Source organism: Mirounga leonina, unplaced genomic scaffold (genome assembly GCF_011800145.1).
Source record: "Mirounga leonina isolate KUSES-001 unplaced genomic scaffold, KU_Mleo_1.0 Mir_173, whole genome shotgun sequence".
Lineage (NCBI taxonomy): Eukaryota > Metazoa > Chordata > Mammalia > Carnivora > Phocidae > Mirounga > Mirounga leonina.
In genome coordinates, this window is record NW_023270447.1 from 70122306 (window position 1) to 70149737 (window position 27432).

The 27432-nt window shown below is 48.4% G+C and overlaps 1 protein-coding gene and 1 long non-coding RNA gene across 4 annotated transcripts; one reads left to right on the forward strand and one right to left on the reverse strand.

The window, feature by feature from the left end:
- Positions 1-19847, reverse strand: TMEM39B (transmembrane protein 39B). Of its 3 annotated transcripts, none has more exons than XM_035019234.1 (9): positions 19745-19847; positions 17861-17987; positions 17115-17334; positions 16434-16517; positions 15960-16114; positions 7926-8262; positions 6790-6977; positions 2294-2414; positions 1-453 (listed from the first exon to the last, which is right to left on the reverse strand). In XM_035019234.1, exons 1-9 carry the CDS (start codon positions 19746-19748, stop codon positions 211-213), a joined length of 1479 nt encoding a protein of 492 aa, XP_034875125.1. In that variant the 5' UTR covers positions 19749-19847; the 3' UTR covers positions 1-210. The 3 variants fall into 3 exon arrangements, with proteins under 3 accessions (XP_034875125.1, XP_034875124.1, XP_034875126.1); XM_035019233.1 differs by having other exon boundaries at positions 17861-18019; XM_035019235.1 differs by lacking the exons at positions 17115-17334; positions 17861-17987; positions 19745-19847 and adding an exon at positions 16634-17085.
- LOC118019763 lies at positions 19398-27345 on the forward strand. Its single transcript, XR_004681748.1, has 3 exons — positions 19398-19484; positions 25435-25561; positions 26987-27345. It is a non-coding gene; the product is annotated as an uncharacterized LOC118019763 (long non-coding RNA).
- Positions 27346-27432: the final 87 nt, after the last annotated feature.

Sequence of the window (27432 nt, forward strand, 5' to 3'; positions counted from 1 at the left end):
TGGGAGTATAAAAATAGGACTTTTTTCCCCCCCATAATCACATCAATTATCAAAGAAACAAACAGTATGTAACAAAAATACAAAGCTCTGGTGAATTTTTTTGTCTGTTTTTGTGGGTTTTTTTGCCCCTCACCCAACCCTCCCCAACAGCCCCTTCCCAGAGAGCCCCTGGCTGAAGCCTGGATGCTGTCCCTGGGGTCACCCTGGGGCTTAGGAGAACCGGTGGTCCAGGTCCCTCTGGGGGCTGGCCGAGTAGGAGTAGGCCTTGCCCAATACCAAGCGGTCCCGCAGCAGCTTGAAGAAGGCATAGTAGTTGCTGAAGAGGATGAGTGCCAGGGAGATCGTCTGATGCCACTTTTCAGAAGACATTAAGGAGTATAGCTGGTAGACAATGACAGCACCCTCCAGCAGCAGAAGGATGTTGAGGATCCGCAGGGGTTTGCTGAAAAAGAACTGCCCAGGAAAGGGTAGGCAGGGACTAGAAAGTATGTTCCAGAAACCTGCCTCCTGGATGGGGGTTCTGGGGGGCCAGTGAAGGGGACAGGCTCTTGGGGCCCCATGCAGACATGGGTGGGGACTCTGCCACCCTCTCTGCTTTTGCTTATGGTCTTTCTTCCGTCAAGACTACTGTTTCGGGCGCCTGGGTGGCTCAGTCGTTAAGCGACTGCCTTGGGCTCGGGTCATGATCCCAGGGTCCTGGGATCGAGCCCTGTATCAGGCTCTCTGCTCAGTGGGGAGCGTGCTTCTCCCTCTCCCACTCCCCCTGCTTGTATTCCCTCTCTCACTGTGTCTCTCTGTCAAATAAATAAATAAAATCTTAGGGCGCCTGGGTGGCTCAGTTGGTTAAGCGACTGCCTTCGGCTCAGGTCATGATCCTGGAGTCCCAGGATCGAGTCCCGCATCGGGCTCCCTGCTCGGCGGGGAGTCTGCTTCTCCCTCTGACCCTCTCCCCTCTCATGTGCTTTCTCTCTCTCTCAAATAAATAAATACAAAATCTTTAAAAAATAAATAAATAAATAAATAAAATCTTAAAAAAAAAAAAAGACTACTGTTTCCCACAGAAGTTAAGATCTTGTTGAACTTCTACCTTCCTCTAGGAAGCTTTTCTTGAGAGATCTTGCTTGCTCACAAACTTTTTCTGGTCTACAATCAACACCTTTTTATATGTGATCCTCCTGGGTACAGCCTGGCCCGAACAAATTAGAATCTTACGACATAGATATGGGAAGTTATTATAGACTATACAGTCTGAGTCACCCACTTCTTCATGAGTAGCATCCCGACCTAGGCCAGAAGCTTCCAGGGCATGTGGTGACACCTCACTCTGACCTGGTATTTAAAAAGCAGGGTAGAATGCAGGGACTCAAGAAGAATGTTTTGATCAGTTCCAAAGAGTGATCAAGGTCTAGGGAATCTCGATTCTTCAGGGGCCAAGGTACCTAAACCTCAAAAGCTGCTTACAGGATGGGAAGAGACGTGGGAGGAAATAGGAGTCCAAGAAACCAGCACACCAGGCTCAGCTCTGCACCTGACAGCCTGCAGGACCCTGAGCAAGTCCCTTTCCTGTCTGGGCCTCAGGTTTCTCTACTGTGAAGAGATCACCCAGATCAATTTCTTAAACTGTGTTCCTTGGAAGCCCAGGATCTGAGGAGGCCTTTTGGGGGCCTAAGGTAGTGGTGAGTGGGAAGTGAAGGGAGTCCCAACCCTTTCAAATAGAGGGGTGCCATGAGGTCCTATATACCGGACTTTAGTCTATGACTGTGTTGGAAAAAGGATTTTGATAGCAAGATAAGTAAATAAAACGGAGACCACTAGCCTCAGTGATTTTGAGCAGCTCTTTTCATAATGCTGAGTCCATGAGTCCTTACCATCAGACCCAAGGTTCCCAGCAAGGCACCCTTGAACAAGTCAGATGCTAAGCCAATTTCAGTCTCAGAAAATGGCGATAGCCCTGGCACTTCTCTCACGCGCAGGGTGAAGGCTGAATGGAGGGTGCATGGCAGGTGCTTACCACTGTGCCCGGCACACCATATGAATGAGGACAGTTATGATTTTTGCCCCTAAGAATCCCTCCTTTTATAGTGTCATCTTTCCCGCCTCCACCCGACGTTTTCAAAGATCTGCTAGCACGTGAGGTGCGGTTATGGAGTCACTGTCTGAATGGCTGTCTTGTGCTGCACATGTGGGGCTTCCTTTGGATTTGAGAAATACTGAAAATAGCTTTCTGTTGCTAGGACATCACCTTCCTGCCTTGGGATCCTCCCGCCCCTCCTTCCCAGGGGAGGAGACTCACGTGGAAGCGGAAGTGGGAGACGTCCGAGGGGATGGCCACGTTGTAGTGGCCCACGGCTTTGTAGACGTTCTTGCTGTGCTTCACCAGCACGCCCTGTGGCCACATGCATTCTTCCGTCCACCTGGAGGCACAACCCAACAGTGCCCCTTACACCCAGCTCACCCACAAAAGGGGCTACCAGCAGACCGGGCCTGGTGTGACCACCAGGGCCCGACTCCCATTTCTATCATTTAGACACAGTGACTTTCCTTTCTGGGGTCTCAGGTGCCTCCTCTGTAAAAATGGGGTAAGAATCATGAGAAATTCATGGGAGTCAGAAGGTCTAGGGTTGAGATTCATGTCTGAGGGGCTGTCAAGAAAACGCTTTTCCCTCTTTGGGTGCATTTTCTTTCTTTCTTTTTTATTTTATTTATTTATTTGAGAGAGAGAGAGCAGGAGCAGGGGAGGGGCAAAGGGAGAAGGAGAGGCAGACTTCCCGCTGAGCAGGGAGCCCGACTCGGGCCTCAATCCCAGGACCCTGAGATCATGACCCAAGCTGAAGGCAGACACCCAACCAACTGAGCCACCCGGGAGCCCTGCATTTTCCTCACCTACTCTCACCTCTAGCCTCCAATTGGTCCACTGCACAGCTGCCTGAGTGGTCTTTGTAAAACACCAAGCTGAGCCTATTTTCCACTCAAAACCCTCTGAAGCGTTTTCGGTGCCCTTGGAGTCAAGTCCCCAAGGATTCGCTGTGGCCTCTGAGGCCCTGCGTGGACTTTCAGGACTCCGGCCGCATAGCTTGTGCTCAAGCCATTCCCAGCGGTTTCTAGTTCTCCAGCACAGCCTATGGTTTCATGTCTCTGTGTAAGTCACTCCCTCCAACTGGACTGCCCTTCCTGATGCAGTATCCTTCTGGCAAGCTCTTTCAAAACTCGGGATCCTCCAGAAACCCTTTCTCAAACTCCCCACAGAGTTCAGCATCCTTCAACAGCAACCTGAATCTCCTGCTACTGGTCCACTTTCCCCAGTGTTTCGTCACTTATTTCCCTGTATCCCTCCCTCGTCTGGGAGCCCTTGAGGGAAGGGATGGTGTCCATTTCATCTCTATGTCCTCAGAGCACGGCACAAGGCCTGGCACAGAGAGGCCTCAGTGAGCATGTGAGTGGGATGGTGCGTTCTTCCAGTTCTGCCACATCTCCCAGGGACTCCAAGGGTCCTGGGCCAGAGGACAGAGAATCACAAAAAACTCTAACTCATGTTCCTACCTTGTTGATTCATTCATTTAAAAACCAGTTATCGGGGGCGCCTGGGTGGCTCAGTCGGTTAAGCGGCTGCCTTCGGCTCAGGTCATGATCCCAGGGTTCTGGGATCGAGCCCCGCATCGGGCTCCCTGCTCGGCGGAGAGCCTGCTTCTCCCTCTCCCTCTGTCTGCCGCTCTGCCTACTTACGCTCTCTATCTCTGTTAAATAAATAAATAAATAAAAATCTTAAAAACAAAACAAAACAAAACAGTTATCAGGGTACCTGGGTGGCTCAGTCGGTTAAGCATCTGACTCGTAGTTTTGGCTCGGGTCCTAATCTCATGGCTCATGAGAGAACTGTCAGGCTCCAAGCTCAGCGGGAGTCTGCTTGGATATCCTCCCCCACTTCCCCTCCCCTGCTCATGTGCACTCTCTCTCCATCTCTCTCTCAAATACATATGTAAATCTTTTTTTTTTTTTTAATTTAAAAACTAGTTATCATGTTATACCTAACAACATGGATGAACTTCACAGGCAATATGCTGAATGAAAAAGAAACTGAACCCAAGATTTCATTTATGTGAGGTTGTAGAACAGGTTAGTTTTGAAAGAAAATAGAAAAATGGTTGTCTGGGTGGTGGTGGTAAATGGGGGGCAGTCTTTGGGAAGAGCCAAGAGGAAATTTTCTGAGAGGCTGTAAATGTTCTACATCTTGTTCTATCTATATGTGGGGGTGCAAGTCTGCCTACATATGGGGGTACAGGCCTACCTCTACAAGGGGGTACAGGTCTACCTATACATGGGTGTACAGGACTATCAAAACTCAAAGAATTGTACACTTTAAGGTTTATGCATTTCAGACTTTTAACTCTAGGAAACAAACCGAGGGTTGCTGGAGGGGACGTGGGTGGGGGGATGGGGTAACTGGGTGATGGGCATTAAGGAGGGCACTGAGTGTTATGAATCACCAAATTCTACCTCTGAAACTAATAATACACTATATGTTAATTAAACTGAATTTAAATTAAATAAAAAAAAAGATTTGTGCATTTCACTGTATAAAAATTTTATCTTAAAAAAAGACTAGACACAAACCACAAAAATTTACCGTGGACCTATTTTAAGCCGGGCACTCTGCCAGGAGTGAGATGGCTGAGTGCTTGACAGGCAAGGACCCTGACCTCCAGGAGCTTTAGTCCTGGAATAACAGGCAAGTAACTAAGCAAACAGAGCAGAAAGAGTTAGGTGCAATGATCATGATATTAAGGGATTGTGGGAGCACAGGGTGGGGGGCACTGAACCTATCCTGGGTGGTGAGGAAAGTGTTCTTGGAGGAAGCAAACTGCTAAAGGATGCATAGCAATTAATCAGGAAAAGAAAGGTGGAAAGGGTGTTCTAGGCAAAACAAGCATCATGTGCCAAAGCCTGGATACAAACATGCATAGAGAATTTGAGGATCCGAAGCGGTCTGGTATGGCCAGAGCAGAGTATGAGCAGGGAAGGCATGGTAAGAGAGGAGGCAGAAAAGGCTGGGAGGGCCTAGTTCAGCAGCTGGGAAGCCATGCGAAGGAGCCTGGGTCTTCTCTGTGGACCATGGTGAGCTATGGACAGGTTTCTCCTCATGTTCACCTATATTCTACCTTTCTACTCCTCCCTCCCTTCAGAGGCTAAGGCTAAGCCGAGTCCCCTTTAGGCCCATTTGGCAATGTCTATCCCCTTTCCTCGACCATTTGGACAGAGCCTGGGAGGGACCGTGATCAGCATGGAGGGCTATGTGACCCCAAAGGTTATGCTCCTGACAACAGTTCTCCAAGTTATCTTACTTAACCTTACCCCAGGGAGAATGGTAGCATCCCCGTTTTATAGACCAGAAAGCAAAAACCCAAAAAGGCCAACTGCTTACCCAAGGACACTCATGTATCCCTTCTTGGAACATCAGAAAAAAGGAAGAAAAAAGTTACTACTGATAAGAAAATATAGCATTCTCATTGGCCCTAACTCCTGGAGGCAGCCAAGGGACCCTTCTGGGGCTGTGTCTGAGGACCTGGGGAAATGGATAAGCCCTAAGCTAAAAGAAGGAATGTCTGTAAATAGCACCGACTACAATGTTCCATGGACCGTCCTAAGCACTTAGCTACTTTTCCTCTATCATCTATCTATCTATCTATCTATCTATCTATCTATCTATCTATCTATCTATCATCTATCTACCTACCTATTTATGTAATCTCTATGCCCAATGTGGGGTTTGAACTCACACCCCCAGATCAAGAGTCACATGCTCTACTGACTGAGCCAGCCAGGCGTCTCTGTGGCCTCCCTTTGCATCTCTGCTTCTTGATGGACCTACCTCTACAAACCTGTCCTAGGGGCCTCTTCTCTGCCACACCTTGTGCTGGGCCCGAGGCTCAGATGTGATTCAGGAGGGCCCAGACTTGAGGAGCTTCCAGCCTAATGGGGGGATACAGGCAGGAAAAATGAGGGTAACCTGGGTGAAAAGTACTGAGGATGGCACCATGAAGGATGAGCCAGGCTGAGGGGACGCTGGGCTCCTGAGCAGGTGCTTCTACCTCTGCAGTGCTGTCCTGCAGCCGGGCTTCCTTCTTCCCATCGTCCTATAACCATTTGTGTACGTGGCTGTCACCCGCACCAGACTGACCTCCTCTAGGACCTCGTCTTGGTCATTCTCTCTTTGTGACTCTGCTTCCCTGGCCAGGGTTCACCATCGGCTAACATGGCACCCTATCCTCTGCCCAGATTGATGGTTCTAAGGCACCTTGGCATGGGTTCCTCCACTGTTCCAAAGCCTCCATAGCCCCCCTCTGCCTGTAGGTCAAGTCCAAGCTCCTCTGTCCAATACATAGCACCAGGCCGGGTATGGCTTCAGAAGACGTAAACGTCTGCCGCAAAGGAGGTGACCTAATGACTGAACGGATGTGTGAGCAGGTAACAGAAGGAGAGAAGCAATGAAGGCAAGAGCAAATCGGTCCGTGAGCTGCGTAAGTAACAGTCACTGAATGAGAAAGTCAACGAGTCTATGAATTTACTGCCTGGCCTTCTCCCGTCTCCAGCACGCTGCAAGTTACCTAATCACGGGGGACACCTCTGCCTGGGGCCCAGCCACACCCCACTCTGGCCGCAAGGCCTAGCTTACAAGACGTGCTCAACGACCCCCGCCAGCTGAATGCATGAGCCGGTGGGGGGAAGGCCCGTGGCTCCGCAGACACGGTCCCCGAGGGCTGGGGTCGGCCAGGGACGCGGAGGGCAACTCACGGGTGCTGCAGCACGTTGGAGCACAGCGCTGGGTCGACCTTCTGCCAGCAGCCCAGGTGGGCAGCGGCCTTGTGCAGGAGGTCGCAGTAGCTGGCGGGCAGCAGGTGCTGCATGAGGATCACGGAGGTGCTGACGGACACCAGCAGGAAGAGCTCACAGGACCAGCGCTTGTCATAGTAATGCGTGTTCTGGGGGCAGCGGGAGATGGGTAAGGCCTGGGATGCCCAGAATGGCCTCACCCCCTCCCCTTTCCGCGATTCGATCTGCTCTGGAAACCAGGGCAGCCTTCCAGGGGGCCTGAGACCAAGGATCAAACACCTAACAAAGAGGGCTTAATCATGGACCTAGACCCTAGACCCTGTGCCCCCCACTCAGTTCTCTACAAGCTCCTCTTACAGAAAAACGGCTCCCACTGCCTACCACTCTGAGCCAGAGTGCAGGCTCTGGGGTCCAAAAGGCGTGAGTTCAAATCTTGGCTCTGTTCCTTATTAGCTATGTGATGCTGGGCAAGTCATCTCCCTTCTCTGTGCTCTAGCTTTCTCTTCTGTTACGTTGCAAGAACAGCTACCAAGCACCTCTGAGAGGTGGCAGGAGGATTATCACACTCATGAAAGCTCTAGCACGCTGCAGGTGCTCAAGAAACATTAAGTCCTCTCAGCCTCGAATCATTCAGTGCAGTCCAGCCCTGGAGAAATGTTTTAAGCCTACTGGCTGCCGGGGAGGTACCTTCCCAGAAGGCCATACAAGCTGGAGAGAAAGCACAGGCTTTTGGGGTTGCTCGGGTCTGGATGAATCCTGGCTTTCCTACTTCATGATACAGCTGGACATCGCGACAGGCCTGGGCCAAAACAGCCCTAGTGAAATACACCACTGCTTCCTGTTATCAAGTATCATGAACAACAATGTCCTGTCCCCCCTCACTGGCTGGGTGACCTTGTGCAGGCCATGCCCTCTCAGTGAGCCTTGTTCTCCCCACTCTAAAATCGAGGTAGTCGTTACTCTAGCCCTCAAGAGAACAGATGGGAATCTTATCAAAAACGGTCCAGTTACTCATGCAAGCAGGAGGGCTCCTGTGGCGCAGGCAACAGGGGAAGGCCCCAGGCTGGCCCTTTCTCCCCCTGGGTTGAGCCACGCACCTTCACGAACCAGACAGGCACAAAGGCCACATAATAGGCGCTCAGCATGGAGCTGACCAGCACTTCCTTCATGCGCCAGTTGAAGTCCATCTTGAGGAACTCCACCTCGCTGCGGATGAGACTGGGGGACAGGCAGCAAGCGTGTGTGGGCATGGCGTCTGGCCCATACAGCTGCCGTGTCTGCTGCTTCCACGTCTCCCTCAGTGTCAGCAGGTAGTCCCGGCTCCGCGCTAGGCCACTCACCGCCTCCCGGGGACCCATGGAGGCCATGTGGCTGAAGAGGTTCGTCTTGCGGAGGTCACAGTTCAGCTGCAGGAACGGAATGTACATCCCAAACCTGCTGGGGAAGACAGTGGTGAGGGGGAGGCCTGCCTGTGGGCCACGATCCCCACCCTTACCCACAGAAGGACTCTTCTTTCCTCCCTGGGCCTAGCTCTCCCGGCTACTCAGAGGGCAGAATGTACCCATCCTTCTATCTAGCCATCCTTTGATCAGTCAACATAGGTATCAGCATTGAGTGCAGGCCAAGCATTGTGCCGAGCATCGGGGACAAAGTAGGAAGCAGGAGCTGAGGCCCTGCCTCGTGGTCTATTGCTGACTAACAGTGATCCTAACAGCCCACGTTCATTGGGCACACACTATGCTCTAGACACTGTACTAAGCGCTTTACACGTGTTCTCTTCTTTTGCTTCTCCTAAGAACACTATGCATTCAGTACTGTTATTTTGTACCCCCTTTGAAGAAGCTGTGGTTCAGAGAGGTGAAGTGGATTTCCCAAAAGTTACCCAACCAGTAAGAAAGCAATAGAGCCTGGATTCAAACCCAGAACCATCTCGTACCAAAGACCAAGACTCATACTCAACAAATACCATGAATAATTAATTAGTTAAAAATATACAACAGGTGCCTGGCTGACTCAGTCAGAGAAGCGGGTGGCTCTTGATCTCGGGGGTCATGAGTTTAAGCCCCACACTGAACACAGAGATTACTTAAAAAAAAAATGTACGTGGTACCACAAGACAGGTCTAAGTTGTGATGGCTGTGTACTCAAGAGGTAGCTCTTCAGCTTGTGGAGAAAGGAGGTTCAGGAACGGTATTCATTGTGTGCCTATTATGTGCCAGGCACTGAAATGGGCCCCCCCCCTTTTTTTAAGATTTTATTTATTTATTTGACAGAGAAAGAAAGGAGAGCACAAGTAGGGAGAGTGGCAGGCAGAGGGAGAAGCAGGCTTCCCGCCGAGCAGGGAGCCCGATGTGGGCTCGATCCCAGGACCCTGGGATCATGACCTGAGCCGAAGGCAGATGCTTAACAACAGCCACCCAGGCGCCCCTGAAATGGGCCCTTGAACAATACAAATCCGTTTCCCTGAGCAGTACCCCTAGGGCTGGAGCTAATTAGTCAAGGGGTGTTTTGAGTGCATGGGTAGCATCTTTTGAGGAGAAAACTAGGTGGACCCAAAGCCCAGGAAAGTAGATAATTATAAAAAAGTAGTTAAGAGCCAGGGTGCCTAGCTGGCTCAGTTGGTGGAGCATGTGACTCTCGATCTGGGGGTTGTGAGTTCGAGCCCCACATTGGGCACAGAGATGACTTTAAATAAAAACAAACAAACAAATAAATAAATAAATAAGCGGGGGGAAGTAGCTAAATGCCTAGCATGGTCCATGGAACATTGTAGTAGGTGCTATTTACAGACATTCCTTCTTTTAGCTTAGGGCTTATCCATTTCCCCAGGTCCTCAGACACAGCCCCAGAAGGGTCCCTTGGCTGCCCCCAGGAGTTAGGGCCAATGAGAATACTACATTTTCTTATCAGTAGTAACTTTTTTCTTTTTTTTTTTTTTTAAAGATTTTATTTATTTATTTGGCAGAGAGAGAGACAGCGAGAGAGGAAACACAAGCAGGGGGAATGGGAGAGGGAGAAGCAGGCTTCCCGCGGAGCAGGGAGACCGATGCGGGGCTCGATCCCAGGACCCTGGGATCATGACCTGAGCCGAAGGCAGACACTTAACGACTGAGCCACCCAGGCACCTCTTTCTTCCTTTTTTCTGATGTTCCAAGAAGGGATACATGAGTGTCCTTGGGTAAGCAGTTGGCCTTTTTGGGTTTTTGCTTTCTGGTCTATAAAACGGGGATGCTACCATTCTCCCTGGGGTAAGATTAAGTAAGATAACTTGGAGAACTGTCGTCAGGAGCATAACCTTTGGTCAAATAAGCCAGGATTAAAATCCCAGCTCTGCTACTTAATAGTACTGTAATTTAGGGTAAGTTATTTAACCTCTATGAGCCTCAGTTTCCTTAATTTGCCCTAAGTTACATAGCTCATATTGATTCTCTACACTCAGACAGGCATTACACCTAGTGTTTTCATAAATACTTTCTTTAAACCTTGCAACAACACTCATCACGGTGCTTGATTCAAAGTACAAGACTCATAAAATTTTGTTTAGAAAAGAGAGACCAGTGATTCTGTGGGACAGAAAAGAAGACTGAAATGGGAATAAAACAACACTCTTCAGGACACCTTGTGGGAATGAAGGAGTGGGGCACCTACAGGAACATACAAGGGATTCAGACCCAAACTTATGGCCAAGTACTTAAGAATCTCCCTGGTTTTGCCTCTAAGAAGGACTGCAGATATAATTAAATTATTTGGTGACAGCAAGTAACTGCTCCACAAACCACAAGTTAGAAGCTATTTCACATGCAAGACAGCAGATTCCCTCTCATCTTCTCCACTCAAGACGTGACAGTAGAAAAGTAGAAAATAAATTCATATCAGCAAAAAGAATGGGAGTGGGGTTATCAGTTCACAAATGATTCTGACAAATTTAGAAAGCAGATGGAAACATGTTGACAGATGAGGAAGGAAGCCATCATCTAGAACAGTGCTGTCCAACAGAAATATAATGAGAATCACATATGTACTTTGAAAATTTCTGGTAGCCACATGGAAAAAAAATATGAAGTTAATTTTAATACTCTAGTTTACTTAACCCAATATATGCAAAACATTATCATTTCAACACATAATCATTATTTACAAATGAGATTTTTACTTTTTTTTTTTTTGAAGATTTTATTTATTGGAGAGAGAGAGAGAGAAAAACGAGCATGCACGGGAGTACATGTGAGGAGGGGGAGGGGCAGAGGGCAAGGCAGAGAATCTCAAGCAGACTCCACGCTGAGCGTGGAGCCCCACGCAGGGCTATCTCACAACCCTGAGATCATGACCTGAACCAAAGCCAAGAGTCAGATGTTTAACCAACTGAGCCACCCAGGTGCCCCTACTTTTTTTTTTTTGTACTAAGTCTTCAGAATCTGATGTTTATTTCACACTTACAACACACTGAAGTGAAAGAGGCAAACTAGCCTCTTTCAAATGTTCAGTAACAACAGGTGGCTAGAAGCTCCTAAACTGGATGGCGTGGGTCTAGAATATGCTATGAGAGGACTGCACTGGGGGTAGGAGCTTATCTGCCTAGTGACCCAAGAGAGATTCTGACTTGAAGTAGGCACAGCTGATAAAGGGTAGAAGCAAGCAGCAGGACTGAACAAATGGGATTAAACAAAGATCTGTATTTATTTGTAAAAGTCAGTCCCTTTATTCCCTTACCTCATACAACCTACCCTGAAGTATTCAATAAATCAATAAAAAAATTGAATAAACTGTCTAGGGAGAACTGTGGTCTCTAATGGGAGCACCTTAGAGTAACCCCCTCACTCTGGCTTCTGGCCTATGGGGCCCACAACCTGGCAACTGGCACTGCACTTCCTCATCCTAAAGCGAAGTCTGCCAGTCAGTGTGTCCTGCTCATGTACTTAGAATTCCTAGTCAAACCTCCCACTCACATATATAATGGCAGAGGGAGAGGAAGTGCATTGCAACTATTCAGTCCTTCATCTGTCAGTGTAAAGAGACAACAAAAGAAACGAACTATGCTTAGAAAACTAGCAGCATGAAACAAAAAACTGACCCCAGTGGAAATACAAAATTGAGGGAACAGAAGAGATTTTTTTTTTTTTTTAAAGATTTTATTTTTTAACAGAGAGAGAAACAGCGAGAGAGGGAACACAAGCAGGGAGAGTGGGAGAGGGAGAAGCAGGCTTCCTGTCGAGCAGGGAGCCCAATGTGGGACTCGATCCCAGGACCCTGGGGATCATGACCTGAGCCGAAGGCAGACGCTTAACGACTGAGCCACCCAGGCGCCCCGAGATTTTTAAAACAAGAACAGAATGCTATGAGAAAAGAACAATCAGGAAATAAGAGGCCTTTGGAGATGAAAAATATGATTGCTGAAAAACTCAATTAAAAAGCTGAAAGATAAAGTTGAGGAAATCTCCCTAAAGGCAAAGTAAAAAGAGAGAGCGGAGAAAGCGGGGAGAGAGAGATCGAGACAGAGAGAAAGAAAGATGGGGGGAGGGGGAGGGAGAAAGGGAGAGAAAGATGAAAAATATGAGAGAAAATATAAGAGAAACAGATGATCAATCTATGAGGTCTACTACCTGATAAACAGAAGCCCCATAGAGAATAGAAAAAAATAGAAGGGAAGATATTATCGAAGAAATAACAGGAGAACATTTTCCTGATCTGAAGATATATCCAAATCTCCAGGTTAAAAGAGTCCTAGAGTACTGATAAGATGAATGACAAAAGTCCCACACCAGATGCCTCCTTGTGAAATTTCAATAATCAAAAGATAAACAGGACATCTCTAAAAGTTTTCAGAAAGGAAAAAAACAAGTCATCTACAAAGTAACTGGAATCAAACTGGCATCAGACTTCTCATTAGAAACATGGGATGCTAGAGACAATGGAGTAATACCTTCCAACTTCTGAGAGAATATGAATTTGAACTTAGAAATCTACATCAGCTGAACCATCAATCAAGTATGAGGGCAGAATAAGGACATTTTTAGACATGCAAGGCCTCAGAATGTATATACCTCCCACATACCCATTGTTAAGGAAATTACCTGATAATGCACTCCAGCAAAATAAGGGAGAAAACCAAGAAAGAGGAAGACATGGGATCCAGGAAACAGTGGATCCAACCCAGGAGGGCAGCGAAGAGAAGTCCCAGGCTGAGAGCTGTACAGCAGGCCTAAAGAACAACCACTCCAGACTGGAGCAAGAGGATGGAGGGCTCCAGGAGGGATGTCTTTAGGGGGAAAAATGGACTCCAGGCAACGGGTAGCATGATTGAGAGGCTGGATAAACTTGAGGATATGTTGAAGGCCCATCATTCTTTCATCAACAAGAAAAAAGAAAGGCAATTAGAACTCCAAGAAAAAGAAAAGGCTGTATAAGAAAGTTACAATCTAAATATGAAGCAAACTAAAATGTGACATGATTTTAAGCAATTGATGGAACGTAAGAAAAGAGAAACCGGGGCGCCTGGGTGGCTCAGATGGTTAAGCGTCTGCCTTCGGCTCAGGTCATGATCCCAGGGTCCTGGGATCGAGTCCCACATCGGGCTCCCTGCTCCTTGGGAGCCTGCTTCTCTCTCTCTCTGTCTCTCTCTGTCTCTCTCTGTCTCTCATGAAAAAATAAATAAAATCTTTAAAAAAAAAAAAGAAAAGAGAAACCATTTTTCCTTGACATGAGGAACTTTCTTTTTTTAAGAGGCCCAAGATTATAACTCAGTAACTATAGAGAAGGAATATCATCTATGCACACTACTTGGCCCTGAGGTGAACAATATTTTCATACTCATAATAACATCAAGACTTCCTACAGCTTTTTAGTTTTTAGAATTAACCTTAGACAAAGAATGGAAGACTTAAATGTGATCATATAGGAGAATGTGAATGTCAAGCTTAATATAGGAGTATAGCTGCCAGGAAGTGAGAGGAGGAAAAGGGGAGGAAAAGTGGATGGGTAGCGTTCCTAATATTACCGTCTACATAAAAGGGATTAAGATACCATTGTTGAAGAAATAAAAAATACAGGCATACTGACATTATTGGAAAAGATAATCAATAGAGAATAATAATAACAGTTATAAAATACTGGGAATGGTATGGATGGAAGGGTGAACTAAGTAAATCTTCATCTGTCATTGAAGGGAATCAATGAATGTATGCATGTATGTGTGTATGATATGCTTGTATATGCATAAAACACTTACTTCCAGGATATATGAGAAACCAGAAATATCAGTAGTTGCCTCTTGGAAGGGAAACTGGGCAGCTAACAGACAGCAGCCAAGGAGAGACTTTTTCTTTCTATATTCTTTACACATTTTGAATGTATACATTTTACACATATTTATACATTTTGAATTTTAACTCTGTAAACCTATTATCCAACTATAAAATCAATCACATGTTTTTAAAAGGAATAAAGGCACAAGGATACTAGAATTATGGGGGTAACTCAAAAAACAGTGAAAGCCAGAAACAGTGAAGGAGATCACTTTGGAGGAGTGGGACTAAAAAGCTGAAAAGTGGGGTTGGAGGCTGCTTTTCATCATAAGCTTTTTAGCACTCCTGGATTGATTTGTTAGGATATGCCTGCCTTATGTTAATAAAAATTTATAAATGAAATAATAAAAAAATAAAGCAAAATATGACTACTGGGTGATACCTGTATCCGAGGAGAATGGATTCACTGGATAGTAACCACAAGGTGAAAAAATTAAGGCAACTGTTGATGGTTCTAGCCAGTACAACCCCTGAACGGCCATTTTTTAATATCTATGGACTGCACCTTTCGGCACAGTAATTCTACTTCTGGGAATCTGTTGTACGGAACTATTGGACAAGTGGGCAAAGATGTACGCAAAAGAAGGTTCCCTACCTCATTGTCTCCAATAGGGAAAAGCCAGGAACACCTCAAAAGGCGAAAATAGAAGACAAATACAACTGTGAAAAATCTATATAATGGAATACTATGAGGCCGTTAAAAAATGAGGCAGTCCTGTATGTATTGCCATGGAAAAATACCCAAGTTATAGGATTATGCGAAAAATGTAGTAAATTGTACAGCATCATGCATAGATTAATCCCTTTTTGTTAAAAAAAAAAGTATATGTGAGTATGTTTGAACAGAAAAAATTTGGGAGGATATGCTGCAAATAATGGTTTTCTGGAGGACTGATATTAAAGAGGACTTTCATTTTCTACATTAAAAGCTTCTGTAAAGTTCAATGTGTTTATAAGACACATGTGTCACTCTTACAATTAAAAACTAGTTATAACTGAAACAAGTGTGATGGGTCTCCTCCCATGACAGCGCCCTTTTGGTCATGCAGGGTAGAGAGGGATGAGTATCTGGCTCTGAAGCTTCCCAGGACAGAGAACTGGCTCAGCCTGAGGAAATTCATGAACCAGAAAGCTCCGGGGTTGGGAAATGACTGTAAATGCCCAGGGAGCCAGGAGCCTGCACCAGGAACAGCCAGAATGGATGTCTTGCCAAAGTTCTCCCCCGTTCTAGGCGAGAAGGGGGCAGTCCTGGGCTCCTCCCAGACAGGATCTTCCCATCCTCAACAATCTGGGCTCTGGTGAGATGGAGTGAGTGAGCAAACAGACACGAAGACTGACATACACACATGGCACGTGCAGGTACACCTCCCCCCCATTTCACGCACAGACACCCACACAGAAACATTCACACACGCAGGTGCTTGCATGCACACAGACCTGGGAGAGGCACCGAGAGATTACATAAACACTGAGATACAAAAAAAGAGAAAGAGAAAGAACCAGAGAGAAAAGTAAAGGAGAGGGAGACAAAGCCCATGCATCCCCATCAGGAACATTCCTTTGGCATATACGCTCAGATCTGAGTCCCATTCTGACCTCCCCATTGGTGGCACCTAGGGTAAATGATGCCTGCTCTCTCAGTTTCGGCTCCTGCAAAAGAAAGCTAATCCTCTTGTTCTCAGGGGGATGCTGTCAGACAACGTGGGAGGATATTGCTGCTGCCCTTCCCTGAGTCTTCCAGGTACGGGGGCCTGCTGACCCAGCCACACTCAGGGCAGAGGTCAGGAGCTGGGTGCTAGGCAGTGAGGGGGTGAAGTGAGGGGTACTCACGGATAGCAGAGGAACAGGAGGTTCAGGAAGGAGTAGGTCCTGAAGAGGTGGATGAGGGAGCGGCACAGACTCCAGCCTGTTGCCGTGAGAACGGTGAAGCGGGTGAGGAACAGCAGGACGGAGCGAAAGAGGGAGACCTTCCCCCTCTGAGAAGCCTGGGTCGGGGCGAGATAGGACAGGATGGGGCCTTGGATGGAGGCCACCGGGGCTGTGCCCACATCCCACCCAGCATGGCCTGTGATCCCACCCAGGGAAACGTGGGGCAGCAGGCTGGGCTGGTGAACCTGGCAAGGTGAATCCTTTTCCTCGATGCCCCATAAACTCCAAGAGTGATGGGATGTAATGTTCTCCAACCAAGTTCAAAGGGAGCCCCAAGGAACTGCCTTAGGCTTGAAGGGCCTGGGATGTTTTCTTGGTACCCCCAGGGGAAAGGGGAGTCCCAAAGTCCCCGGCCAGCCTCTGGGACCCAATCACCTCCTTCACGATGGACCCAATGAAGCGGCGGCCCAGAACGATGGTGGTCACCATCAGCAAGTTGAAGTCGATCAGGTGGAAATTCTGTTGGGGGTGGGCAGAGGCTGGGGGTCACATGGGCCCCCTGCCCATGTATGGGCTTTTTTCATCCCCACCTCCCCCTGCCAAGTCCTTTCCACAGGGACTGTCCCCACTCTGACCTTCACAGGCCTCCAGCTGAATCAGGCCAGGAAATTACCTAGAGGAGCAGAACAGGACCGAGAGGAGGGAAGTGGGACAGTCCCAGGAGATAACAGAGTGGTGTGTGAGCCCTCTTGCTATGATCACCCGTGCCCCTGTCCCTGCACCTCTTTCTCGGCATGGAGATCTTTCCACTTCTGAAACTCATGTATGCCCGTGGCTCTTCTCCCCGACAGGACTTAAGATTCTGCGCTCTTTTAGGCAACATCTGTCAGATTTCTCTCTGCTACCTTTCAAATGCCTAACACGGTACTGAGCAACCAGGCGTGAGCGTTCAGGAATCATTCGCTTCCTATTCCTTCTACACTCTCCATTTCCAGCGTGAGGCCAAGTGTCCAGGGTGCTTGGTAAGCTGTGTTAAACTGAAACCAAATGTCACACACACACACACACACACACACACACACACACACACACAGCTGGTCCTAGCTGGGAACCTACCAGGGAGGTGTGGGAGGGTGGGTGGGAGGGCGGATACCACCACACTGTCTTGTAGATGTTGATGTAGTGAACGAAGAGGGCTATGAGCTGGCAGAAGAAGAGCTGCAACTCAAACAGGATGCTGGCCTGGACTGGCAGCTCGGGGATCTTGCAGTGCTGGAGGGGCACAACCGTCTGGGTGGCCAGGGGCGGGCTGGAGAGGCCCGTCCCAGAACTGCTCCTGGGAGGTGGGCAGGGAAAAACATCAGCAGCTGACCTGAGAACCCCACCAAGAAGGGCTTCCAGGACACAGGGTGGTGGGGTTGGATCAGCAAAGCAGCTCATGGCAAGGATGGGAGTCCTCCTAATCCTGCCCATCAGACAAAGGAGCCAACAGAGTCTTTTCCTATCCCTAATCTTATTCAGGCTTTCCAACATTCTCCAGGAAGGAAAGAATTATTAGATCCATTTGACAGATGAGGACACGGAGGCCCAGAGAGGAGAAACAACTCGTTCAAGCCACCGGAAAACCAGGAGCAGGACTGTAACTGGAATCCAGGCCTTTGGGCTTATTACCCTATATCCCACTGCATCTGCCCAAGTGACCACCACTTCTGAGTCTTTTTTTTTTTTGCTGCTCGCTATACTCAAACCCCCATCTGACATCTGGAGTATCAAATCCTAGAGCCCAAGCCCAGTGAAGGAGAGCTTTGTTCGTATTGCCCCTGGGAGCCCATAGTGAGGGGAAAGAGACAGAGGTGGTTTACCTGGTGCGAGAACGGACACTGGTGACCGATGCACTGGAAGTATGGCCCCCACCAGAGCCCCCTGAGGATCCTGGCTCACACAGAGGATTTCGACAGTAGGATGTCCTGTTGGGACCTCTTCGTCCTCCTGCGGGACTCAACATAAGGTAGAGCCTCAAGCTAGAGGGCACAGATCAAGGATAATAGCAATACTGGCTACTGATTACCTGGTGCCTCATTCCATCATTAATCACAGAGACCTCTGATCTGGCCCCTGCCTGCCTCTTCAGCCTCATCTCCTACCATTCTCTGCCTGGCCTTCATGCTTCAGCCATCCTGTCGTTTCTCTCCTTAAGCAAACCAAACCTGTTGCTACCCGTTGTACTTGCTGTATCCTATCCACAAAGCCCTTCCCTGACTGCCACTTTTAAAGTACCTGCCCCCATAACTCTCTCATTTCTATTTTTTTCCCACAACAATTCACTCTTGGAATTATCTTATTCATTTGTGAACACATTTATTGTCTGTCTTTCTCACAAGACCAGAAGGTCAATGAAGTCATTACCCTTATCTGTCTTTTCTACTGCTGTATCCCCTCCTTCCATCACAGTGTCCAGCATAAAGTAAGTGCCCTTACTTTGTGTATGTTGTGTATGTTGTATGAGCGTATGTTGATGAGTGAATGAACCCAGCAAAGTAGGTCTTCCACAGATTAGGAAACTGAGTTTACACTGTGTCACAGGTAGTTTGGGGTCTGAGGCTTGAGCTCTTAGCTCTGGTGTACACTGCTTTGTTCGGATACTACAAGTCTCTCTAGGCTTAGGATTCTGGGCACCCTTGAAGCCTTTTCCTCCAGAGTCCAAGATCCAGCTCAATAGGTGTCTCATGGTTGGTCAGGACCAGAGGCTGAGAGCCTGGCGTCTCATGGTCAGGACCACAGCCTGAGCATAGGGTCAAGGATGTGGGCTCTGGGAGAATGCTGTGGTTGTGGACCCAAAACCTATTTCTCTAGGCTTAGCAGTCTAGCCCAAGCTCCCAGGCACCATCCTGCACAAAGGGCCTACACAAAGCTCCGAAGCACCACCCAAGGCCTAATCAAAGTTACAGCTTTGTTCAAACCTCCTCATAGCAACACAGCCTACACACACACACACCCCCACCCCTTGCCCTAGCTTCCCAGCTCAGAAGCTTTTCCCACATGTCTCCAAATAGTACTTGTCCAGGAGTTCTGCACCCAACCAGCCCCCAACCCAGAAGCCCTGTTCATATACTATTATACCCTATTATACCTGGCTTAAACATCTCACACATGCACCCTCGGTCCAAAAGCTCTGCCCACACCTACTCTCCTCTCTTTAGAAGCTCTACACCCACATAAAGCCCCTGGGCCCAGAAGGCCCCGCCTACACACTGTTGTCAGCCCAGAAAACCCGCCCACAAGCCAATAAAAGCTCTCTCTGCCCAGAAGCCCCGCTCCAGAATGGGCTCCCGTGGTCTGGAAGGTCTCTTTCCCGCCCCATCACCCCAGTGCCAAGCCGCTACAGCCCAGAAAGTTCGCCCCCGCACCAGCGCCAACAGCCCACGAGCTCCACCCCAGCACCAAGGCCCCGCCCACCGCTGAGCCCCGTCCCCACTTCTAGCCCAGGTGAGCGGGTCCCCACCAAAGCCCATGCCCCCACAGGCCCTCTCCATGTTAGAAGTCCCGCCCCCCGCGCCAATGCCCCGCCCCCACAGCGAGGCCCCACCCCGCAAGGCGACAGGAGGGGGCGGGGTCCCTCTGTGCCCCGCATCCCCTCCCCCTTCCCTCGCTGGGATCCTGTCCGCGCGGGGGAGCAGTCAGCATCTTGGCCATCCCGACCCCCACGCCCGCCGGTTCCCCTGCCGAGCCGGAGCCGCTCCGCTCACCCATCTCCTCCCCCCGGCGCTCTCCGCTCCGCCGCCGCAGCTCCTGCGGGCAATATGTCGGAGACGACGGCGGCCGGGAGAGGACTAACCGCCGCAGCCCAGTCCCCGGGTATCAGCCGCGCGCTCCCGCTGGTCGCCAAATTTGCATACAAGGCGGGCTGGAAGCTGGGGGCGCGCTTCTTAAAGGGGCCGCGCGGACAAAGGCGGTGGCTGCGCGCTCTTTGTCTCGCGGTCCCCTACGCCCTTCCTGCAGCTGCTGCTCCGAGACCCCAGAGGGTGACTTCCGTCACCTCCTGCTCTTCCCGTGCGTGCCTTCTCCCAGCATCTCTTTAGTCCCGAGGGAAGGGGCCGGAACCGCCTCTCGGCTCCTGCCGGAGGTGGACTGTATCCAGGAGTGGCCCGCAGGCGCCTCAAACTCAACGCGTCCCAAATTGGGCTTTCGTCTTTGTCTTCGGCCTTATTTTTCTTTGGTCCACCCTGGTCAAAACCTGGGAGTCATTTCCTTCTTTCCCTCGACCCCCCCACAACCGATCTTTCACCTAGTTTGGTGGACCCTAGGTCCTAAATCTTTCTTCTGCCCTCCCCTTAGTTCAAATCCAGCGTCTGCTCCTTCTGAGCCTTGAAATCTTGTTTCTTGCTCTTTACAACGAGGCTGGTAATATTCACCTTAAAGGTCTTGGTGAGGATTGAATGAGATAACGCATGTAGAACAGGGTCTGTTTTAACAAATGTTAGCCATCATTATTATTAGGTTGCATGGCAAGTACTTAACACAGAGGAAGCACTCAATAAATGAGCTACTACTACGAACCGTTAGGACTTCTTCCCTCACAAGACCTATAAACTGTCTTAATCACCTGGTAGCTCCATGGCTTAGCGCAGTGCTTGGCACATAATAGACATCAGTATTCAATTAATTGAATGAATTAGCAGATATTTAATTAATAGATACAGAGCTTACAGTCAAGTGGGAGGAGATGGACATAAAATTAGTAAATTCTGTAGCATGTTAGAAGGGAGTGATTGTTGTGGAGGTAAACAGGAAAGGGGGATGGGAGTTTGCAATTTTAAACAGGACAGTCAGAGTAGGCTTCTCTGAGAAGGTGACTTTTGTCCAAACACTTGAAGGAAATGAGTGAGTCAGTCATACAGCTATCCAGAGAAAAGGGGTATTCCAGGCAGAGGGAAAAATCAGTGGAAGGGCCATCAGGTATGAACACGGCTAGTGTGTTTAAGAAACAGCAAGGAGGTCAGTGTAGCTTGGCTGGAATAGACATGAGAGTGGGACATGAGAAGGGGTGGACCATATAGAGTTCCTCATTACTCTGAATGAGATGGGGAACTATTGGAGGGTTTGAACTTTTTTTTTTTAAGATTTTATTTATTTATTTGGGAGAGAGTGAGAGAACGAGAAAGACTGAGAGAACCAGTGGAGGGAGGGACGGAGGAGAAGCCAACTCCCTGTGGAGCTGGGAGCCTGTCATGGGACTCGATCCCAGGACCCTGGGATTATGACCTAGCCAAAGGCAGATGCTTAACTGAGCCACCCAGGAGCCCTGAACTTTCATTTTTATTTTATTTTTAAATTAATTTTATTTTTTTAAAGATTTTATTTATTTGACAGAGAAGGACACAGCGAGAGAGGGAACACAAGCAGGGGGAGTGGGAGAGGGAGAAGCAGGCTTCCCGCGGAGCAGGGAGCCCGATGTGGGGCTCGATCCCAGGACCCCAGGATCATGACCTGAGCCGAAGGCAGACGCTTAACGACTGAGCCGCCCAGGCGCCCCATGAACTTTCATTTTTAAAGAATCACTCTGGCTGCTGTGTAAGAATAGACTGTAGAGGCACAAGGGTAGAAGCAAGGAGACCAGACAGAGGATATGGCAATGATTTTAGCAAGAGATGTTGATGGATTGTACCAGATTGAGTGAGGGAGATGTGTTGGATTCTGGATTTGAAGGTAAAGTCAATAGGATTTGTGGACAGATTGGATAGGTGTGTGGAAGAAAGACAAGATTGAGTATTACTCCAAGGTTTGTAGCCTAGGCAAATGGAAATGTGAAGTTTAATTCAACACATATACATCTATTAAATTATAGATTTTATACCAAGTTAGGCCTTCCCTTCTGGAGGAATAGAGGCCCAGAGAGGGAGAATGACCAGCTCACAATGTAACATAGAAACCAGGGCTGAGATTTCTTTTTCCAGCCAAAGAAATTCTGGTAGAAGAGCTGGCTCTGACCTCTTTAGACTGCTGAGTTTGAAAGGTATCTTGTTAATTTCTGAATTGCCGAAGCCCAACACTATCTGGCATGTGATAGGCATTCAAATGTGTATTAGTTCAGTTGAATTCAGGTAGTGGCAAACTAGCTCTTAAAAGGAAACTCAATTGGGAAGGAAAGCTAAATGGTTTCGGGAATAGTCCATAAAAGATTGAAGCTGGGCCATTCCTGGGAACTCATTTTAACTCAGGTTAACAAACATTTTTGAGCATCTATTATATAGCGGGCACTGCGGATTCCGAGGTGCCACTCATCATTGGGAGAGACAGAGAGGAGAACCAATAAATGATGACACAGTGTGTTGTACCAAGTCTAGAGGTGGACGGAGGGTGACTAACTCCGACAGGGGAGGTAGTCCAGAGAAGGCTTCATGGAAGATGACATCAGAGCTGGTTTCTGAGAGAGGAAAAAGAGTTGGCCTGTCATGCTCCTATGGGAGGAAGCGATAGCTTGGGGCTGGTAAATTCCCTTATGGGGGCTGGTGGCAGGGGCGTGTCTTGCTGTCCATCTATTGTGTGGAAGGGTGCTGGACCTTGTACATGGCAGATACTCAGGAAATGTTTGCTTAATTGATTTGAGGGCATTCATACAACCCAGTGCCCCAGTGTAAGAGGGTAAAGCCACTCAGATGGGCTGCTGTGCATGTAACTCATTATCTGGGGCTCCTGCCCACCTTGAACAGGTTGATTTTGCCTGCCCAACATCCATTCTTCCTTCTGGTTAGAACACTTTGATTTTCCCTTGGGGAACTACCCTTCCTCCCACGCTCTCCGTCCATGTGGTCTGGTGGGGCTGCCTTACTCTGCAGTTCCAGTGTGGGCAGATAACCCTGGCCTGGCGAATCAAAGCATTCCATCCCTGCCACTCCAGGCCGCAGTGACTGGTTTTGGGGAGGGGGAGGGATTAGTGACTCTAGCCAGGCCAAATGAGATGCAATGCAATCCTAGGACCTTTGCTGGAACAATTGGGAAATAATTTCCTCCCCTCTGGGATGGCTAAGCTAGCGAGATATAAACTTGGAGCTTTGTGGTGCCTATGTTGCCATCTTTTAAGGAGGTAGAATTTAGACAACGAAGGAAATACAGAAAAGTGAAAAAATCAGTAGACACAGTCTTGATAGCATCATTTGAACCCCTGGATCCAGCGATACCTGAATCCTTGTGGACTTGAAAAAAAATTTATTTACTTATTTTTGCAGGGGAGGGGAGGAGCAGAGGGAGAGGGAGAGAGAGAATCCGAAGCGGCCTCACAGCTGAGCGTGGAGCCAACACTGGGCTCAATCCCATGACCCCGAGACCGTGACCTGAACTGAAATCAAGAGTGGGACGCTTAACTGACCGAGCCACCCAGGTACTCCTGGACTTTTTCTATTACAAAAGCCAGTTCGTGTTTGGTATCTGACAACTGCAGCTGAAATAATCCAGAACGATGTACACTTCTGTCCCAGTAACCAGCAGTAGTATCCAGGGTCCTAGTCTTTTCACATCCGCCTTCTACAGGATCCCTGGGGAAGAGAATCAGAAGATGGCAGGCTGTTGGTTAGGTTCTTGTTTTCCAGATCTGTGGCCACATGTTTTGCGACCCTGAAGCCCTCACTTCCTTTCTTTGCATCTTCATTTCCTAATTAACTTGCTCTCTATTGGTTCTTCCAGGAGTCTGGATTTTTGAGGAAATGCCACTGGCTCTGGGCCAGCCCTGTGTCATTAGGTGTCAAGATTTGGGATCTCTTCCTTGGTCACGTTATTCTGGGGCCATGGCTGGCAATTCTGTCCTCTGGATCAGTAGTTTTCTACCTGGATTCTGCAGACCTCTAGTGGCACCCAGTGGGGGTGCTGAAACCACAGGATAAAACACATACTACTTTCTGGAGTGTCAGTTTTATTCATGAAAACGTGAGGCAATATTTTCAATATTTAGGTGTCGTTATTCAGAGCACCTTCTCTGCGCCAGTCTTAGAATCAAATCCTGGCTCCACCACTTACAAGCTTCATGACCTTAAGGAGTTCCTTAACTTCCCTGTGCCTCAGTTTTCTCAGTGTCAATTAGTATTAGTACCTGTATTAGTATTAGTAGGGTAGTATTAGTACCTGTCTTAGGAGATTATGGTGAAGATTAGTCTGTGGAAAGTACTTAGAACAATGCCTGGTGAAGGGGCGCCTGGGTGGCTCAGTCGGTTGAGTGGCTGCCTTCGGCTCAGGTCGTGATCCTGGGGTCCTGGGATCGAGCCCCACGTCGGGCTCCCTGCTCAGTGGAGAGCCTGCTTCTCCCTCTCCCTCTGCCTGCCTCTCTGCCTACTTGTGGTCTCTTCTCTTTGTTAAATAAATAAATAAAATCTTAAAAAAAAAAGAATAGTGCCTGGTGCACAGTAAGTGCTATTTAAGTTTTACTTACTATCGTTATAACACAGATCTATCATGAAGTACAAAGAAAACTAATGTGAATTTAAGATTGAAGACTTTGAAGGAATGTCATCGTAGCTCTGTTCCAGCTTTGCAGGGGTTGGCTCTTTCTTCTGACAGCAAGAATACTTACACCTGATTTTTATTACAAGTGCCAAAAGAGAATCCATGTGTCTTCATGTTTTTCTAATTTCCTGAGCCATTCTTACTTCCACGTATATGTTAGTCTCCCCGTCTAACTTTCTCCATCTCAGAGCCACCCACCCACCTGTACTTACCCGGACATTTGTCTTCCCATGTCTTATAGTATTTGATTATTACAAAGATAATAAGTGCAAGCTTTAGAAAATACTGTATTTCTTGTTTGGGTGTTCAAAAGCGAACAGGATTTGGGTAGGTAATGTACGTGGGTGAGGATGGAATGGGCAATGAAGATACAGAGAACAGCATGAGCAAAGGCCCAGAGGCAAGCTATGTTCTAGAAGAGCAAGTCCATTTCAGCTTGAGAGTAATTGAAGATGGGGTTGAAAAAATAGGTTAAGTTCTTGAATGCTACATACAGTGAAGAGTTTGGACTTGATTATACTTTTCTAAGTCTGTTTCCTCAGTAGAATGGGGATGATTCCTGTCATTGAATTGTTGTGATTAATGACAAAAGCAAACAGGTGGGAGAGATAGCTTATGTAAGAAATGGAATGAGGGGCACCTGTGTGGCTCAGTCAGTTAAGCGTCTGACTCTTGACCCTCAGGGCGTGATCTCAGGGTTGTGAGATCAAGTACCGAGTTGGGTACTGCTTTGGGCGTGGAGCCTGTTTGGGACTCTCTCTTTCCCTCTCCCTCTGCCCCCACCCCCCACTCTCTCTCAAAACAAAACAAAACAAAAAGAAATGGAATGATTGTCATTAGGAGCTGGGGACAAGGATTCTTCTCTCCTTGGTATAAAGCCAGCCCTCCCACCTCAGAATGGCCTGCAATTTAGTCTCACTTTTGAGATCTTATTTTCCTTCAGTGTACATCTCAACCACCAGAGGGAGCTTGGCACAAAGGAATCACAGCTCCGAGCTCAACAGGACAATTGTGGTGGGCCCGGTTGGACAGGGGATATGGAATCCTGGACCCGATCCAGAGTCTTAATGGTATGAATGGGGCATGGACCCAGGTGCCCCCCTCTCTGGCTCTCTTTTCTTTATTAGACCCATCCCAAGGAGGGGTGAGGCATGCTGCCACAACCTAGTGGTTAGATCTAAGATGTAAGATCTCTAGACAGGGGGTAGAGGATGAGGGCCAGATCTAATCTGGGGATGGGGGGTGGGTCTGAGTTTCTGTATCTCAAGCCAAAAAGGCCTTCGTCAACTCTGCTCATACGTCACTGGGCCCAACTCCTTGCTAGAACACCCTGTGCCCGGCCAGGTAGTCCAGCTAGACCTGGGAACTGTAGAAAAGTAGCCAGTGCTGCAGCCTGAGGAAGGGGACGGGAGAGGCAGGGCCCTATCTGACAGTCCATCTTTGGAGTGGCATCCACATTGCCCTGGGACTCCAGCCGATAGGTCTAACAGAAAGGGTTATGCGGCCTGGCTCCTCCAGTCATAACTAACCTAGTATTTCATAGGATTTTTGTAAAACCTCCTTTGCTTTGTCTTCTGGCGCGAGTTAAACAGGGACTTTTCTGATACGGATGTTCAAACGAAGGCCCAGAGACACTTAGCAATTTACCCAAGATCACGTAGCACTCCAGGGCAGAGCTGGGCCTGGAAGCAGCGGGATCGACTCTGAGGGGGCCGGGAAAGGGAAGGCAGGCAGACAGAGCAACAGCCTTCAGAACCTGCTGCAACGAGCACCAGCTCTTGGCCAGACTTCATAACCGCCCCTCGAGAGCCCGCTCTGTTGCTAGGCCCCAGGCTGCCAGCCCCACACTCCCACCCCGGTCCCCTGAGAGCCCCTCACCCTGGCAACAGCCAGAGGAAGGCCCAGCTCAAATATTTATGGCTCAAAACAGCTCAGAGGCTTCAGCTGGGGGGAGGGCGGAGGGTTGACGTCATCCCTTCTCTGCTTGCAGGGGAGGTGACTGAAAGGCGGGGCAGCTGGGTGGGGGGGCCGAGGCCACTAGGTCAGGGCTCTCAAAAGAAGATCCCTAGGGCTGCAAGCGGTAACCGGAGGAGGGAGGAGGCTCTATGTATGTGACAGACGTGACAGGTGGACAGGACTTGGGGGAGAAACACAAGCCGGAAGAAAGGAGGAAGGAAACTTAAGCGTTTGAGCAGTATTATATGTAGACCTCGTGTTAGGTGTTTCATATCCATTTCATTTGTTTCTCAGATCCTGCTGAGTGGACGAGGATTATTAGCCTACTTTTAGGAGTGAACAGGCCTAGAAAAATACACACCAAGTGATGAGCTAGGATTTGAATGCAGGATTTGGCTTTAGCTCCACGAGCTTTACTGTAATTCCGTGGCTCCCAAGTAGATACCCCCGCATCTGGGGGTGGAGGGTGTGGCTGCCCAGGAAAGGACTGCTGGCTTTCAGATAGTGACCCAGGCTCTGTGGCTCCATTTATCATTCAGATGCCATCTGAATCCCGGACTCCCTGCGCCAAACTACGCCCCTGCCTGCTGAACCTGCAGCAAGTCCTCAAATAAAGGATAAGATAAAGGAACTCTAGCCACCAGGTGAGGACCAGGTCTGGACCACGAGTCTCAATGCAAATAATTTGACAAATGCATCTCGGTTTGCCTGGGACTCTCCTGGTTTGGGCACAGGAAATTTCTCTGTCTTGAGTAAACCTGGATAAGGTTTGTCACCATGTATGAATCTCTCACACAAACACAAATGCTTTCCTGTTTCAAAGTACTTGTGGTGGTGAGAGGTACGGGTGAAAAGCAGGACTATCAAGTCTGACGGCTGCTTCTTTTAGCCTTATACAAGTTATTTATCCTCCTTGAGCTTCAATTTCCTCGTCTGTAAAACGAGTATCATAGGTTGGAAGATTAAGTGAAATTGTGCAAATAAA

Bases quoted from the DNA above. Each gene is read 5' to 3' on its own strand.
- TMEM39B (XM_035019233.1), bottom strand. From the start codon at position 18,003: ATGTTGAGTCCCGCAGGAGGACGAAGAGGTCCCAACAGGACATCCTAC. The intron at 16,115-16,433 runs GTGATTGGGTCC...GCCCCGACCCAG, and splicing joins TTGGGTCCATCGTGAAGGAG to GCTTCTCAGAGGGGGAAGGT. The intron at 2,415-6,789 runs GTGAGTTGCCCT...TTGTGCCTCCAG, and splicing joins TCCAACGTGCTGCAGCACCC to GTGGACGGAAGAATGCATGT.